Source organism: Acanthochromis polyacanthus, chromosome 18 (assembly GCF_021347895.1).
Source record: "Acanthochromis polyacanthus isolate Apoly-LR-REF ecotype Palm Island chromosome 18, KAUST_Apoly_ChrSc, whole genome shotgun sequence".
NCBI classification, from domain to species: Eukaryota; Metazoa; Chordata; class Actinopteri; family Pomacentridae; genus Acanthochromis; species Acanthochromis polyacanthus.
Window position 1 is genome coordinate 16,241,856 of NC_067130.1, and position 15,536 is coordinate 16,257,391.

The window sequence follows — 15,536 nt, forward strand, 5'->3', positions numbered from 1 at the left end:
CACTGGCCTGTTCCTTGGAGGATGCGGTACAGAGGAGAGTTTAGCTGGCTGTGAATCCCAGTATAGGACAGGAGTCACACTGGGTGTAACAGTACAATGAATACCACACATTTACGTTGGAAATAAATGTCCTTTAATTACGTCCGTCAAGGAGGTTATGGGACACCTGGCGTTTGTGTGTCCGTCTGTTAGCAAGATAACTCAAAAACGCCTGGGCAGATTCACATGAAATTTTGAGGGGAAGTAGACTATGGTAAGAGGAAGAGCTGATTTAATTTTGGTGGCAATCCGGAAAGGATCCTGGATTCTGGCTTTTTAGTATGTTTTGTATTCCCAATGCGTACTAGTATTTTGTCCCTTATCACTCACCAGAGTTCAAGTGGGAGTAGCAATGCATGCTGGGATGTGTTGTTTACCTCAGTTATAATGAAGGTCAATGTGAGCGGCAGAGCAGCAAATAAAGCTCCGATAGAATCTTCAATAAGTCGTCTCATTTCATGCAAACCACAACATTACATGGTGTCAGAGACTCATCGGACCGTACGCTTCTAAAGAAAGGAGTTATTGATGGATCCATCGGGAGTGCCTACACCGCAGATGGATTGGGATTCGGCAAACCTTCCCGACGCATGACGGAGATTCGTGCAGCACGTAAAGCTCATGTCTTCTGGATCCCTAAAGGGAAAGGAGGAAGCCATCCAATGCAGCTACTTGCTTTTGTGGGTAGGAGAAAGAGGCCGCGATAGTTTTAACACTTGGACATTGACCGCAGATGAAGCTAATAAGCTAGACACTTATTACGGACGCTTTGAAGAGTACCTCATGGCTAAAACTAACACGAATTTTGCAAGGTATAAGTTCAATGAGAGACTGCAAGGCGAAGGGGAGTCTTTTGAGCATTTTGTTACTGAGCTAAAGCTACTTGTGAAGCAATGCGGCTATGCTAATAGTGACGAGATGGTGCGTGATAGGATCGTATTTGCCACTAACTCACCTCATGTGAGAGAGAAGCTGTTAAATCAAGGCTCAGACCTTGAATTCCAGCTCATGATCCTTTACTGCATGGATTTCCTGTTTTCCTCTCTATCCTTGGCGGAGGCCTGCACTCTCTGAATGCTTTTCTAGTTAGACATTGTCATGCAAAAGTTGGATTTCAATTTAATGATGTTCAAAACCTTGTTGAGTGTTTTGTTGATGTTGGTTTCTTAATGTTTTTTGACACTCGGCCCCAAAGATTAAAACCTTTTACAACTCACGAGCTGCAACAATTCACACATTATCAACTATCTTTCTGACTAAGATAAAAAGTGAAAAACTGTCTGATTCCTGCATCATGAATGTAAATCTTTTTGGTTTTTATGACAGTAAACTAACTACATTTGGGTTTAACATTTTATAAAACAAAACAAGAAATGAATTACTGGAGAAAACAATCAACAGATTAATGGACAAAGAAAATGTTTATTCCAACATATATGGCTGAATTCCTCCAACATTACAAGATACATACAATTTAAATTCTGTTTTATTTATATAACGCCAATTACAGGTCAAACTGTCTCAAGACGCTTTATTTTTTAGATTTTTTGTCATTTAAAATATAACAAAGTAAGAAATTTAAACCTCTTGACTAATCCCATTTATTATTTGGTTTTTGAGAGACTAATCAACAATTAAAATAACTTTCTTCACTAAAGCTAATAAACATGAGGTCAAATAGAAGAAACACTTTTAAATACTGCAGGCCCACGACGACAAGAATAAAGTTTCTCAACAAAAACTAAATCTGCTGGTGGATTCCATTAAATTCCTATTAAATTGTGATACTAAAGGTTTGTGGTGCAAAAAAATTTCAATGATATCAAGTTGAACATCTGGATGGAGGTTGATAAAAGTTGACTTCCCTTCATTTCTCTGGAGCCGACTCCATGGATTTTATGGATGCTGGTTAAAGACCTGCTCTTCTAGTCGTCTTTCTTTCTCGTCGCTGTAAAAAGTTACTCCATCCTCGCCGACTTCAACACCTCTTAATGACAATGACAGAAACTCAGGAAAACCCGTCGAGACTCGGATTTTCGAAAAACTCGTCGGGCGGGGGAAGGCGTGGTGGGCGGTGGGGGAGTAGAGGGGAGCAGTGGGGGGAGGTGGGGGGTAGAGGAGGGAGGCCACCACCCACCTCCCCGCCTACTCTCCACCCTGACTCCGCCTTGGCTCCACCCATGATGTCACTTGGAAACTACGATGTCAAAGGGAAAACGAAATTATATCTTTCTATCTGATCTGTAGTTCAGTGAGTTAAGGATATGTCTATAGAATTGCAGGTCACTGGTTCAAGACCAGACCCTTCTTAAATTTTTTGAAAAACTTAGACAAAGACAAAGAAAGAAAAATGCCTATGGTGGGACTTGACCTTGCTACCTTCCACTTGGTAGTCTCTCTTCTTATCCCCCTGAGCTACTCACTCAGATACTAATTCTTCTTTTTTTGTGCATTTGTCATAGATTTTTTGTCGTTTTTTTGAGTTTTTTTTTAACTTGAGTCTTGACTTGACCGTTTTTCTCAGGGGGTTGGACTTTAACCTTTGTGCTGGAGGGTTGAACCCTCAGTTCCAAGACTTTCTCAAGCCTCGACACCTCCCAAGTCCTCAGGGCCTGAGGACTTGGGAATTTTCTAAGTTCCACAGTAGATTTCTGTTAGTTTGAACCTTTAGACAGTCTGATGGCTGAAATTTTCTAAGTCCCACAGTAGTTCTCTGTTAGATTTAACTTTCAGACAGTCCAAGGACTGATATCTTCTAAGTTCCTGAGCAGTTCACTGTTAGTTTGAACCTTTCGACAGTCTGAGGGCTGAAGTTTTAAAAGTTTCCAGTACTTCTGTGTTAGTTTGAACTTTGTGGTTAACAGAAGCCTTAAAACTTGTGACCATGAGTCTTGATTTCACATTTAGACCATCGATCTGAGTTCTTCTCAGACCTTCACCTGTGGGTTCTTTAGAAATCCTGAACAAATTTTGATTCTCTTCACTGAACAGTAAAGTTTGTGGAGATCAGAAGGTAACATTAGTTTGATCGATGCCTTCAACTACTGGTAGACTTTATCTGGAAAGCAGTTTTCTGAAATGAGCTCTTAGTAAATCTGTCCACAATCAAACCAAGAACATAAAAAGAGGAATTGTTTGAAGAAACAGCTTAATGTTTTCATTTCAGACTAGAAAACGCTTTAAGACCTTTATCTGTTTTTGCTCTTTTTGATCGTTTTATCGTCTCCTGTTTAATTTAATCTTCGAAAGTCTAACTGGTGTCTTTTCAAATGTTTTGTCTTTAGTTTGATTCTTCTTAAATGTTTAGTTTTGCTCTTTTCTCACCTTTTATTCTTTTCTAACATCTGATTTGATTTTGAAATGTTTTGTCTTTTTAATGTTAAATTGTTGTTGTTCCAAATGTTTTATTGGCTTGTTTCAAAAATTTCCTTTTCTTTCCCAATGTTTAATTTTTAGATGAAATCTTTAAGGTTTTTCTTTTTAAATGTTTTACCACCTTTTCTTGTTTAAGTTTCTTTTTCTACTTAAACTTTTTAAATTAAATGTTTTGTATTTTAAATGTTAAATATTCTTGTTTAATTGTATTTTTTAAATGTTTTATTCTCTAAAATATTTTATCTTTGATGTTTAATATTTTGTTTAAAAATTTAGTGTAATTTCATAATTAAATGTTTTGTATCTTCTAATTATCTAATTAAATATCTAATATAATTTAATTGTATTTAATGGTTATTTTCCTTTTTTTCCCTTTGATTTAATTGCTTTTTTAATGTAGTTCATTTCTTTACTCTTTTTCTGTCAAGATTTTAACCCCAACCTTAAAAATGAAACAAATCTTTGTGTCGCAATAAAAATACTTCTGTTGTCACAGTCATGAGTTAGTCAATTATTCAGTTTGTCAATTCAACTTTATTTGTTTAGCACCTTCACATAGATGACAAAACTACACAAGCAAAGAGAAAAAAACTGCTAAAACTATGATTAAAATTCAAACATAAAAAAAAGATTTAACATGGTAATAAAATCTGTTGTCCAGGGGATGGAGGGAGTTTATTGAAATCTTCTTGGGCTCACACAGTAAATCATTTCAAATAGAAACTTGATATTCAGTCTAAGGAAACTGGAGAGCAACAGAAGAACCAACAATATATCCTGTTTTCTCCTTTAATGAGTCGACTCTTCTTGTGCTTTCAGACCAAAGAACTACAGACTCTTCACAACCTGCTCAAACTCTTCGTACAGGATCTCACCACATGGGTCAAGAAGGTTTCCTTCTCATTTCTACTCTGAAGCTCACCTTCTCCTGCTCAAACTGCTGACAAATGTTTTTGCTGCTCTACAGTCTGGTCTTCAGAACTTCCTAAAAACTCTTCAAGTCACTTCTGTTGCAGGTTGCTTTGTAGAACTGTTACAGAGAACCTCACTAAACCACATGGAGGGGCCTCAAGATAGTCATCCAAATGAAACCGTACAAAAACCAAACTAGCACAACCCAAACGCTAAAGTCTCCTGCAGCCTACCAGAGAAGCTCTTTAAAGAGAGAATCAGGACAGGAACTCTTACCTTCTGGACAACCAACATTGGTTCACAAACAAGAATACAGAATGTGTCTGACATTAAACCTCTAAAGACTCACTACAGCCAAGATAAAGACAACTCAGCTGTACCAAATCCACTAATCACTGCACACATTAGCACCATGTGATAACTGGCTGAAGAACCACATTTACCAAGACAACTATCCGGTACAATGCCCTAAAACACAACAAGAAACACATTAAAGATGATTTTACTGCTGGAAGCTGCAAGCCAACGCCTAAAGAACAAACTAAAGCAACAGAGCCAAACCCGGTTCAGTGAAGAGAAGCAGAGGAAATGTTTGACTGCAGACATAAAGCAGGAAGACACTGAGTTGCTCAGGTGTTCCTGATAAAAACAAGCAGCCACATGGACAGCCAATAGGAACACAGCTTACCGGAATTCCAGAGGGCTGGCTTAGTGAAGTAAATCTGGTTTAAAGTTGAAGCAGAAAGTTAACAAAGAAAGTTGAAAACCACCTTCTGATAGCTGAAATGTCTGAGTTTTCACACAAAGAACGCCTGAACATGTCAAACTGGTTCCATAATACAACCATCACTGTAGAAATGTCATAGTATGGTGTGTATAGTATAGCTCAAAAAACATTACAACCAGCTGTCTAGGGTTGCCCAGGAGTGACACAAAAACAGAACAACCACTGGTTTCCAGGGGGTTAGGCGGGTATTTATTTGAAAGAGTAAGTTTACAACAACACGTGAGCAGAAAAATCACAAAGTCTGTCTTTAGTTCAACTGGAAATATTGGTTTGTCTTTTTTATTGACCAAACTTTTCAGGAAGTAGATGAAGAATAACTAAAGCTCTCATGTAGAAGTCCAACTTATTTGGATCCTTGTGGAGAGTTTAATCTTAGAGTTTGTAAAGCTGTTGAGTTTTTAGAGTCACATGGATTGTTTTGACATTTAATAACCGAGTCCTGAAATAAAATTACAGTTGTGGATTTCTGTCATTTTGTCTGGACTAAACAAATAACAGCAGCATAAATCTCAAACATCATTATGAGGAGTCTGGATTGAGGTTTCTCAATTGATAATGATCAAAACATGAAATTTAGGTTGGTTTAAAGGAATATTCCACCTTAAATCTTTGAATGTTGACCTAAAAGGTTGATTTCAGAAAGTATTCCACCTACAAAGTCCTCACGCATCCACCTTAAAGGAACATTCCACCAAAAATCCCTGGACATGCACCTAAAATGTTGGTTTAACCGAGTAATCCATCCAAAATTCTCAAAGAGACCAGAGGCACTGGTTAAAAGGAATATTCCACCTAAAACCTCAACTAGGGCAGTATGTGTAGCAGCGACAGCAGAAAGAGGTCCTCTCTGGGTGGAAGAACTGCATCCGAGTGGCAGCTCCCTTTCTGCTCTTACCTTACTCACTAAACTTAAGTGCCATGGAGGACTCAAGTAGTTGATGTTTCCTGCTGCAACCTTCTCTTTTTTAGCTTTCTTCCATGTCCGATCACTCCCGACCCAGTTTTTGTTGACTTTTTTGACCCTTTTTCCGAGCTTTGACCGATCCGAGAACATGAAGTACATCATCTGCATCGGCGGCGTAACCGATGGAGGGAAAACCACCCTCACCAACCGCCTGATCAAGAACCTGCTCAACTGCTGTGCGGTCCAAAAGGATGACTTCTTCAAGCCCCAAAATCAGATTGAAGTTGGTGAAGATGGCTTTAAGCAGTACGATGTCATCACTGCTCTGGACATGGACGCCATGATGAGTAGGATCTACGCGTGGCTGGAGAACCTGGTGAAGTCTGAGAAGTCTCATGGCGTTAATAACACCCTGGACACAGAGATGGTCCCGAAGTCCGACCACAAGGAGGAGGAGGAGGAGACTCGCATCCTCATTGTGGAAGGCTTCCTGCTTTACACCTACAGGCCTTTGATCGACGTGCTAAACCAACGTTACTTTATTTCCATCCCATATGAAGAATGCAAAAAGCAGGGATGTGATTTTTCTGCGAATTCGTGGAATTCCGTTTTTTTTCAGGCATGGGAATTTACCGCAGATCCGCGGATTTCATTTCAAGTTTGAACGCTTTATTGTCACTGATGGTAACGACGTTAACGATAGCTTGTTATCGACGATTGTAAATGGCCCAGCGATTGGAAGTCGCTGCGCCGCCGCCGCCGCTGCCGCCCCCCGTCTGGACCATGGACCTGCAAAACAAGAACATCTGCTCACTGTGAAAGACTATTGAGAGCAGCTTTTTGTGATTTCTATGCAGAAAACTGTGCTGTTTGATGAGCTGTGAACTATTAAATGACTTAAGAATATGGAATATTGCTACTGTTTATTATTGTTCTCATGTTTATTGTTAAATGTATAGAGTGTTGCTTATTGTTTATTGTATTTGATTTAAGAATATGGAGTATTGTTACTGTTTATTATTGTTCTCAGGTGTACTATTAAATATATAGAGTTCTACTTACTGTATTTTATTATATTTTAAAATTTACATTGCATTACTGCACAGAACATTTCAGATTATTTTAGCACAGATCAAGGGTACAGATTGTTGTTGTTCACTGTGTATTGGGTAGTACTCATTTTGATTTAGACTGATTAGTATACAGAACCCTATGATGTTTCTGGTTTACATCTGAGAACTAGTTGCTAAAAGTACAGAATATTATTTCTTAATTTAGGTGTGATAATTGTCAGTGAACATTCTAAGAAGTGGAAATCCACAGGGTTGTATATAGTGCTGTTCTTGCACAATATTTGTCACTTAATTGTCCTCAGGATACTGTCGTTGAGCTTACCAGTTTTACATAACAGGCAGAGGCTGTAGCTAATGATGCTGTAGTTCACATAAACAAGGAAACAAGTCCATCATTATTTTAATGTTAACAGTCCAAAATGAAAAGTTCACATACAGCTTTCCTATTAGGTTAAAAAGCCCCAAAAAACCCTCCATGAAAAGTACTTTGTAAAATTGAGAGGTTGGTAGCAGCTTTCATTTTTTCTTACAACTTTTTGGTGGCCCCCCAAAATATCTGTTGTACCCTCCTGTGCCCACCCCACTAAAATTAATCTAGATCCGCCCCTGTTTGAGTGCGCTTTAGTGTCAGGAAAAAAAAAATCAGTAAAGCAAAAAGAGAGAGAGAAAAAACCCAAGAGACTCCTTTAATTGAGATTAAAATATCTATTAAATGTACATGCCCCAGCTGTATTGTTGATACCCACATCAGGCATGTCATGCCTTCTTTAAACTCTGATGCAAATGAGCAGAGGAAGGTGGGACTGTGTAGACATGTTCAGTTCATCAATCAGACAGGAGCACAATAGTGTATTATCAGTCAAACAAGAGCTGCACCATTAATACTAGACCTGAACTGCTTCAAAGAGCCTTCTGTTGAACACAAATATACAGCCAGTCAGTGATGAAAACCTCCAAGGCAAAGTACTGTGGAGAGAGATGACAGAAAGGTCCAAGTTGTTCACTCAACATGGGACATCTTTGATCTGGTCTTTATTGAGGGAATTGATTTTGGACTTTTCCCTTTTCTTTGTAATAGTTGTGGAGGGAAAACCACCCTCACCAACCGCCTGATCAAGAACCTGCTCAACTGCTGTGTGGTCCATCAGGATGACTTCTTCAAGCCCCAAAATCAGATTGAAGTTGGTGAAGATGGCTTTAAGCAGTACCATGCCATCACTGCTCTGGACATGGACGCCATGATGAGTAGGATCTAATAATTGTAACATTTGTTACAATTTGTAAAACAATATTTAGCTCTGTTATGTAACACTGAGGTTGGATGATCTGTATATTTGGGATTTGGAGGCTCCGTTGGATTAATTCTTTTCTTTTTGAGTTAGGAGTCATAATTAATTAACTAAATGTCTAACCAATGGAATATTCTTGCAGATAAAGTCAGTATGGTTAACACACTCCTGCTTGATTGATGAACTGAGCATCTATGCTGGCACACCTTAATTTTATTTGCACAATACTATAAAGAAGGCACAAACATCTATGTATGGGCAATATTTGAACAGTGCAATTCAGACATGTCAGTCGAATAAAAACCTGTTCATCTGAGAAGTGCAATGGTTTGGAGAGATTGTTATTCTCACCAGTTATTAGTCTGAACCACAGAGCTAGGGTTAGTATCTCCATAATAAAGCCCAAAGAAAGCACACAGGACACACTTAAAGTAGTCATTTTCATATATTTGTATATATTCATATATTACACATTTAATACAGGCACAATGAGAAATCATAAAATAGAGACAAAAAGTGGCTGAAATATTGGTAAAAATGTATGAGAATCATTTACACAAAGTTGCTCTTTTTAAACTCTGTTTAATACAACACATAAAGAAAGAAAAAGAGTGGGAAAGTGACCATAAAAGGAGCCTTAGAAATTTATTTAGCAAGTTTTGAAGGGACAGCAAGAACCAGCTTGCTAATACTGAATATAATTACAGAATCTGCGTACTCATGTTTAAAATGCATTTGCCTCATCTGACTAAAACCAATGATGTAATGAATTCAGAAAGAACACAGAGCGACATGTTGATTTGTGACCGTACAAAGATCTGGTGCTACAATTTTAGGACCTTATGTAAACTCATTTCAACTGCCTTCAAACATGCGGCTTATTAAAGGCCAGAGTCACATAGAAAATTGAAGTTGTAAAAAAAAAACTTAACTGGACATTTCCACAATCCATTTAAGATCAGCATCTGCTCCTAAATTAGGCCTTAAACCAGGTAATAAAAGGGTCATATAAACATTGAAAACGGACGACTACATATAATCCACCTATTTCCAACAGTTTTTAAGTGAGACGTTTAACGAATCAAGTATCGATATGAGTTTAAATCGCTTGTAAACCAGTTCAAACCTACAACGAGTCATGTGTTATAGCACTAAGGACACGGTTAAAAATAAGTCTGATGTGCAAACTTATAAAATCATATCTGAGAGGTCAGTTGGCCACACGATGCACAGTGTACAAAACTCCTGTCCGATAAGGTTTCAGCAAAATTCTATCACAGCTTTCAAGCAACTTATCACGTCTCCAAACGTTGCAACACAACAAACTAATTTCGGGATCGTTGCGAGGATGAGGTCAATGCAACAATCTCCAACTAAAGACGAAGCACTCGGTCAAGAAGTACGACATCCTCTAAAGCAGCAGCCCTCTATTTGTTAAAGACAAGAATGAAGCACCAAGAGTCAGACGTGGCAATTTTCCACTCATCCATCCATTTGCTATACACCTGCTTGTGCTGCTCATAGCTGCAAGAGGCTGAAGTTTATCCCAGCATGCACTGGGTGAGAGGCAGGACAGGTTAGTAATCTATCACAGGGCAATGGCAGTACTGTGTCACAATATCTAACCACAGTCAACAACACTGGATTACTCAGTATCGAGTAGTCGTCATAAGGCATTTCAATCATTAATTTGGCCTTGTGGTGCTACTGCTCGCTAACATCGTCTACTGCAGGGCGACAATATCAGGGTCAACTGATGAGTATCGAATAGAAAAAGGACAAAACGGTTATAAAAGGGTTCGTTGATCAAACAGAAGGTGAACAATTCATTTTTTGGAAGACAGTTGGAGTTAAAAAGAGGAGATATTTTCCCTTCAATATCCAAATAAAAGAGTAAAAAAACACAACTGGCACATTGTTGGTGCTATTCTCTTTAACTGTGCTGTAGTATACAAAAAAAGAGTAGAGAAAAGTTAGATTTAGGCACATTTCTCCGTTATTAAATGATTAAAAAAAGACGCTGCCAGTTTTTAAAAAAGGCTGCAAGTTAAATTTGGGGTACCGCCCCTTTATTTATTTTTTTGTTTTTAAAAAAAAATCTAACATTTGACAAAATGTTTGACAGTCAAAATTGCTGAGCAAGGTTTAAAGACGACTAAAAATGACGGGCTTAAAAATGTGTCAAAAAAACACGACGTATGACTGAAAGGGGAATTTACAAGGACGAAAAGCTCAATTTTTTTAAAAGATCACACAGATCAGACCCCATTTCAGGGGTGATTGTTCAAAGAACTCCATGCATTTTTACCACAGAGAAATGGAGCTTAAATCTGGAAAACCCAAATCTGGGTAAAACATTTACGTGCTTTTGTTGCCTGTTGTTCCACAGTATAAGAGGAGGCACTGAGGTCAGATTTTTTTTTTGCATTTTTTTTCCAAAGCACTTCAATATTGTTTTAAAGATCAAGCTTGTGCCACAAATGTGTGAGTACTTTTTTTTTTTTTTTAAGACAGATTCTACCTTCATTCCTTCATTGCACATAATCAAAAAAAAAGACAAATCTTGAGGATGAAAAGACAAAAATCCGTAAACAAAGCTGATTTGAGAGCTGGTCAAGCAGAGTATTCAGTGTTATTATTTACAGTTCGGACAGAGAGAGATGCAGAGAAACTTCTTCTTCTCATCCACACAGAAAGGGTTTTGTTTTCTATTCCTTATAGGCTCTCTCAGAAATTGTATATAAGAGGAAAAAGCATCTGAAAGATTGTTAGTGCACTTTTTTTTTCCTTTTTTTATGATTTCAAATACAATATAGATTTATAGCTAATTCATAAATTGTTTCAGACTATACAAAAATGAACTGAACAGAAAGCATAATTAGACTTCGTATCTACAGGTTTCCTGAAAGCTCGTCTTAGTTTTCTTTCATTTTTTTCTTTAAACAGTGTTCAATACTCAGTGCTGTTTTATTGTAGTGAGATAGAGTCTCGCTTCATGGGTGGAAGTGTGACAACCGTGCTCAGATGGATCCGGAGGTTCAGGAGGTCTTGCAAAGTCACAAAGTTTCATATTCAGCGAGATTTCTTTTTTCTTGAGAACCAGAGTGGGGGGTCACCTCAGCAATCTGCCATATAACGTCCTAAACACGCAAAGGAAGCAATGTGAGTTGTTGCTGCATTCAATGTATCTGTATCAGGCATGTACGGAGGGTAGAGTGGACATACCTGTGGCAAATCTCTTTTTGTTGAGAGAAAGTCTGTATCCAGTCCCCTGCAGCTCCATGTCCACTCCTGACAGGGTGCTGCCCTCATTCATAAACTGCACTGCCAGAGTGGAGGGGTTTGATGGACCATTTGACAGCTCAAACTTGGCCCTCAGAGACCCAGCGCCTGGGGTCAAACAAAACAAATACACTCACTTCCCAGAAACTGATCCAGGATTCTGAACAGGGTTCGGCTGATGTTTTTTTTTTCAGTGCCGATACCAGGAGACCAAGAAATTACATTTGGAACTAATATACAAAGATCTAATAAAAATTTTAAAAAGGAAAGTTCTAGATTCCAATATTTAGACGTCATCAAATTCCGATGGAAAACTTTCACTTTATGGCTACCTTAATAGATTGATGTTTGAAGTAAATATATTTGGGCTTTTCAGATTTACAAATATATCAGCAGAGAACTTCTCACTGCTGACTGGCTATTACTTCTGAGGTACAACCAATCAGTGCTGTTTATGGGAAATTGTTCAAGACTGCAAAGTTGTGACTACAAAGAGAGAGAGAGAGAGGTGGCTGCATCAGAGCCAAGCAGCACAATTTTTATTTTTTCAAAGTTGCTTTTTGGCACTTCTGTCTTTATTGGGAGAAGAGTTGAGGGAAGAGCTGCAGTAAGTTTATGAGTCTCCCGCTCAACCAGCTGAGCTATACAGGCGCCCAGGCAGCACGATTTTTAATTAAGTCATTTAATCAGGATTCAGTTAAAAACATACCAATTTCTCTGCTAAAAGAAAAAAGTGCTGAATATCAGATCCAATAGCTAGTCAGGATAACAATCTGTCAACTGCCAATTTTACAAAAACTTACACTTTTTGAAAAAAAAACTTAAAAACATTTCTTACCTTCGTTTTCAGATTTTTCTGAGATGTCGCCCAGCTTCCAAAGACACTTATTCTGCTCTGAATTCCTAAAATAAATGCATGAAAAAAACACCTTCAGCTATTAGAACATATAAATAAGAGAGAAATGTTCTTACTGCTTCACACTTGTTGTGCCTCTATTCATGCACAGGCACCACATCTCACCTGCTCTGACTCACTGGATGTAGACTGTGGGTATGAGTCTGCCTCTAGCTGCATACCGGGCTTTGCAAAAGTTCTGTTACACTCGGTTTCATGATCTTTAGAGACGTTTACATGTCGGAGTGAAAAATTCCATTAAACAAACTGAAGGTTCTACCTAATAGGCAGGTGTCATTAATACAAATTTGTTCTCCGGTGAAGTTGTATCAAGATGGAAGTCAAAAGAGTTGAGATATCTGCTCTCCTTCATGCTGGCCACAGCAAGTCTGACAGAGCCAAGCAGCTGAACATCAGCTGGATGACCGTCCACAGAGTCGCGGAGAGGCTCAAGAATGGTGAAAACCTGAAAGAAGATCTTTCAGGTCTTCACCATTCTTCATAAGTTTCATTTTCTAAGTATGTTCCACCAGAACAAGATTCCCCTCAAGACGACCATCACTGCATCCTGGGATTAGTGCTGATTTAGACAGTTCTGACAGGTTTTAAGAAATACAAATAAGCCAGAGTGTTTTTCCTTTAGAGCTGGATGATAATGGGTGCAGCCACTAACACAGTGCTGTGGAGACACTATTCGCTCTGGTTTTCTCACCATATGGAGGTGGGCAGAGACTGCTTGTTGGTGACTCCTCCATCAACAGGCACTAAGATCTGTACGTTGGCGAGTGGACCAGGGGTGTCCATGGACTCTGGGTTGTAGCGGTAGTCTACCCGGAGGTCTGTTGTGCTCTCTGTACACTTCCAATATACAGCCAGGTTGAGAGGAGTGGAATGGATCCCGTCAGACAGCACCTGAACACAACAGGACAGCATAAGCGTCCAACCCTACATCTGAACAAAGCTGCTATGGCTTTTTAGCAGTGATACCATAGTAATCATGCTTTAAACATGACACAGCAGTCTGAGTCCACTTAGAAGATCTAATGAACCGTTACAGTTTAGACTGAAATGGCAAATGCAAGTAAAGCTCATGTTACTCCAGAGCTTCCTGCAAGGTCTAAGCCAGAAGACTAATTCTTCTCTCATTAATCAAAATGTTGTTTGTCGAGTTGACTTGACAGATTCATAGTGTGTTTGTTCTACACCTCTATGAGCTTATATAAATGTTTAAGCATTTTGAAAAATTCTTAATGCACCTGATGTAAACTGAAACCTGTATTTTTTGTAAGAAAAACTCCAAAAATGTGGTGCCGGATAATGTGGTGGCAGGATGGGCTCTTAGTGGTTTGTGGACCAGCTGGAGGGCCGAAGCGCTATCCTTAACGTAGTGAGGCCAAACAGTTGGAGAGTCCCTGACCGAGATATAGAACTCCTGACTGCTCTGAGGCTACAGCGTCTCCAGGTTGCTTACTCTTAGTTTGAGGGCCACAATGGGCAGTAGACAAGTGTTGTGCAATTGCGCTACATGGTGACATAAACAAGTAACGAAAAAAAAACTGGACTTCAAATGAGGCGTTTCAGGTCGGATAAGAACACCGTCTTCTTCGGGGAGAATAACTCCCTTTATTGTGGACTTTGTGCTTCATCATTACACAGACATTTTACAAGCACAAAACATAGCTATATAACAAACTAAAGGAAAAGGAAAATTCCTAAAAGCATTATATGCTTTTTAAAAACACATGATCCATTTTATATTCCAATCTTAAACTAATTGCCTTGCACATACAGTACAGACTGATTAAATGTCGTATAATCACTGAAATATTAGATCCCAACCTGCTCTTCTGACGAGTCCTACTCACCTCGAGACATGCGCACAATCATGTAAACACATGAAACTGTAATTAAACACAGGTTGGACTTGAAAGATAAAGCTTTGACCGTATTTTTTCTTTTATGGAAGAACACACAATATCAATTAAATGCCAATAAACGGAGATTAAAGATGTCCTCAGGTATCTTTGCGTTCTGTCAGGCTGTGTGATTTTAGCACTGGGTTTTATTACTGTGATCCAACCATCACAAGACTTTACAGCAGTAAATTCAACCCTCAAGACAGCTATCATAAACTAGTTATCTGGAATCTGAGAGATTGTGAGGCTGTCTGGTCAGTAAATACACAAAAACTATTGAGATGTTATAAGAATCTAATGCAATAAAGGGCCGTGATCACAAGCAACACTATGAAAACACTGTGACATTACGTCTGCTTACTTTTGGAGCACGGGCATCAAAAGCATCTTATTTCACATTAAAAATGCATTCTGCACTGCCCCCCTTCTCACTCCCCGAACCACATCTTCATGCTTTCTTTTGCCTCTTTCTCAGACTTGTCTGGAGTGTCAAGCACTTCAGGACGTATGTTTTTAGAAAACATTCTTTAAATATGGTTATTTAATCTGGCACAAGTTCCAGGCACGACGCTGGCTGACTGACCTGGTATTTTAGGATGTCCACATTATAGTAGGAAGCTGAAGGATTCTGATCTGAGGCTTTTCTGAGGTAGGACGTCAGCGCTTGCATGTTGAACCAGAAGTCCTTGGAATTTGAGTCACTTTGGGAAGGATCACTGAACAAAAGACAAGCAGTCACAAAGATGCATACACACACGCACACAAAGAATAATCAGAGGCTCAATTATTCATCACTCCTCTTGGCTTTGTGTGTAAAGATCCAATAGCTTGGAAAAAATGACCCTGTTATATCCAACCAGCTACTAAATCATGAATTCCATTTGATTCAATTAGTCCAGCCATGTGGTCTTGGGATAACTGAGAGGAACCAGAGCGAGAAACTTTCAAAAAAAGAAACCAGAAAAAGATGTCATTCTGCATTACGTTTTAGCAAAATTGCAGTTTTAAAATAGAACCAACAAATTCGGTGCTTTACTGAAACTCGCACTGCATGTGAGGTAAAG

The 15,536-nt window shown here is 38.7% G+C and overlaps 1 protein-coding gene across 9 annotated transcripts in view; it reads right to left on the reverse strand.

Annotated features, from left to right (window-relative positions):
• Positions 1-8,805: 8,805 nt before the first annotated feature.
• The window catches only part of fcho2 (FCH and mu domain containing endocytic adaptor 2), a 46,591-nt gene continuing 39,860 nt past the window's right edge, over positions 8,806-15,536 (reverse strand). For all 9 annotated transcript variants that reach the window (XM_051938229.1, XM_051938228.1, XM_051938227.1 and 6 more), the window contains 5 exons: positions 15,056-15,188; positions 13,269-13,468; positions 12,500-12,564; positions 11,605-11,769; positions 8,806-11,519 (listed from right to left, as the gene is read on the reverse strand). In XM_051938229.1, the coding sequence (XP_051794189.1) occupies positions 11,497-11,519; positions 11,605-11,769; positions 12,500-12,564; positions 13,269-13,468; positions 15,056-15,188 (586 nt within the window). In that variant the 3' untranslated portion in view covers positions 8,806-11,496. The remainder of the gene's footprint in view (positions 11,520-11,604; positions 11,770-12,499; positions 12,565-13,268; positions 13,469-15,055; positions 15,189-15,536) is intronic.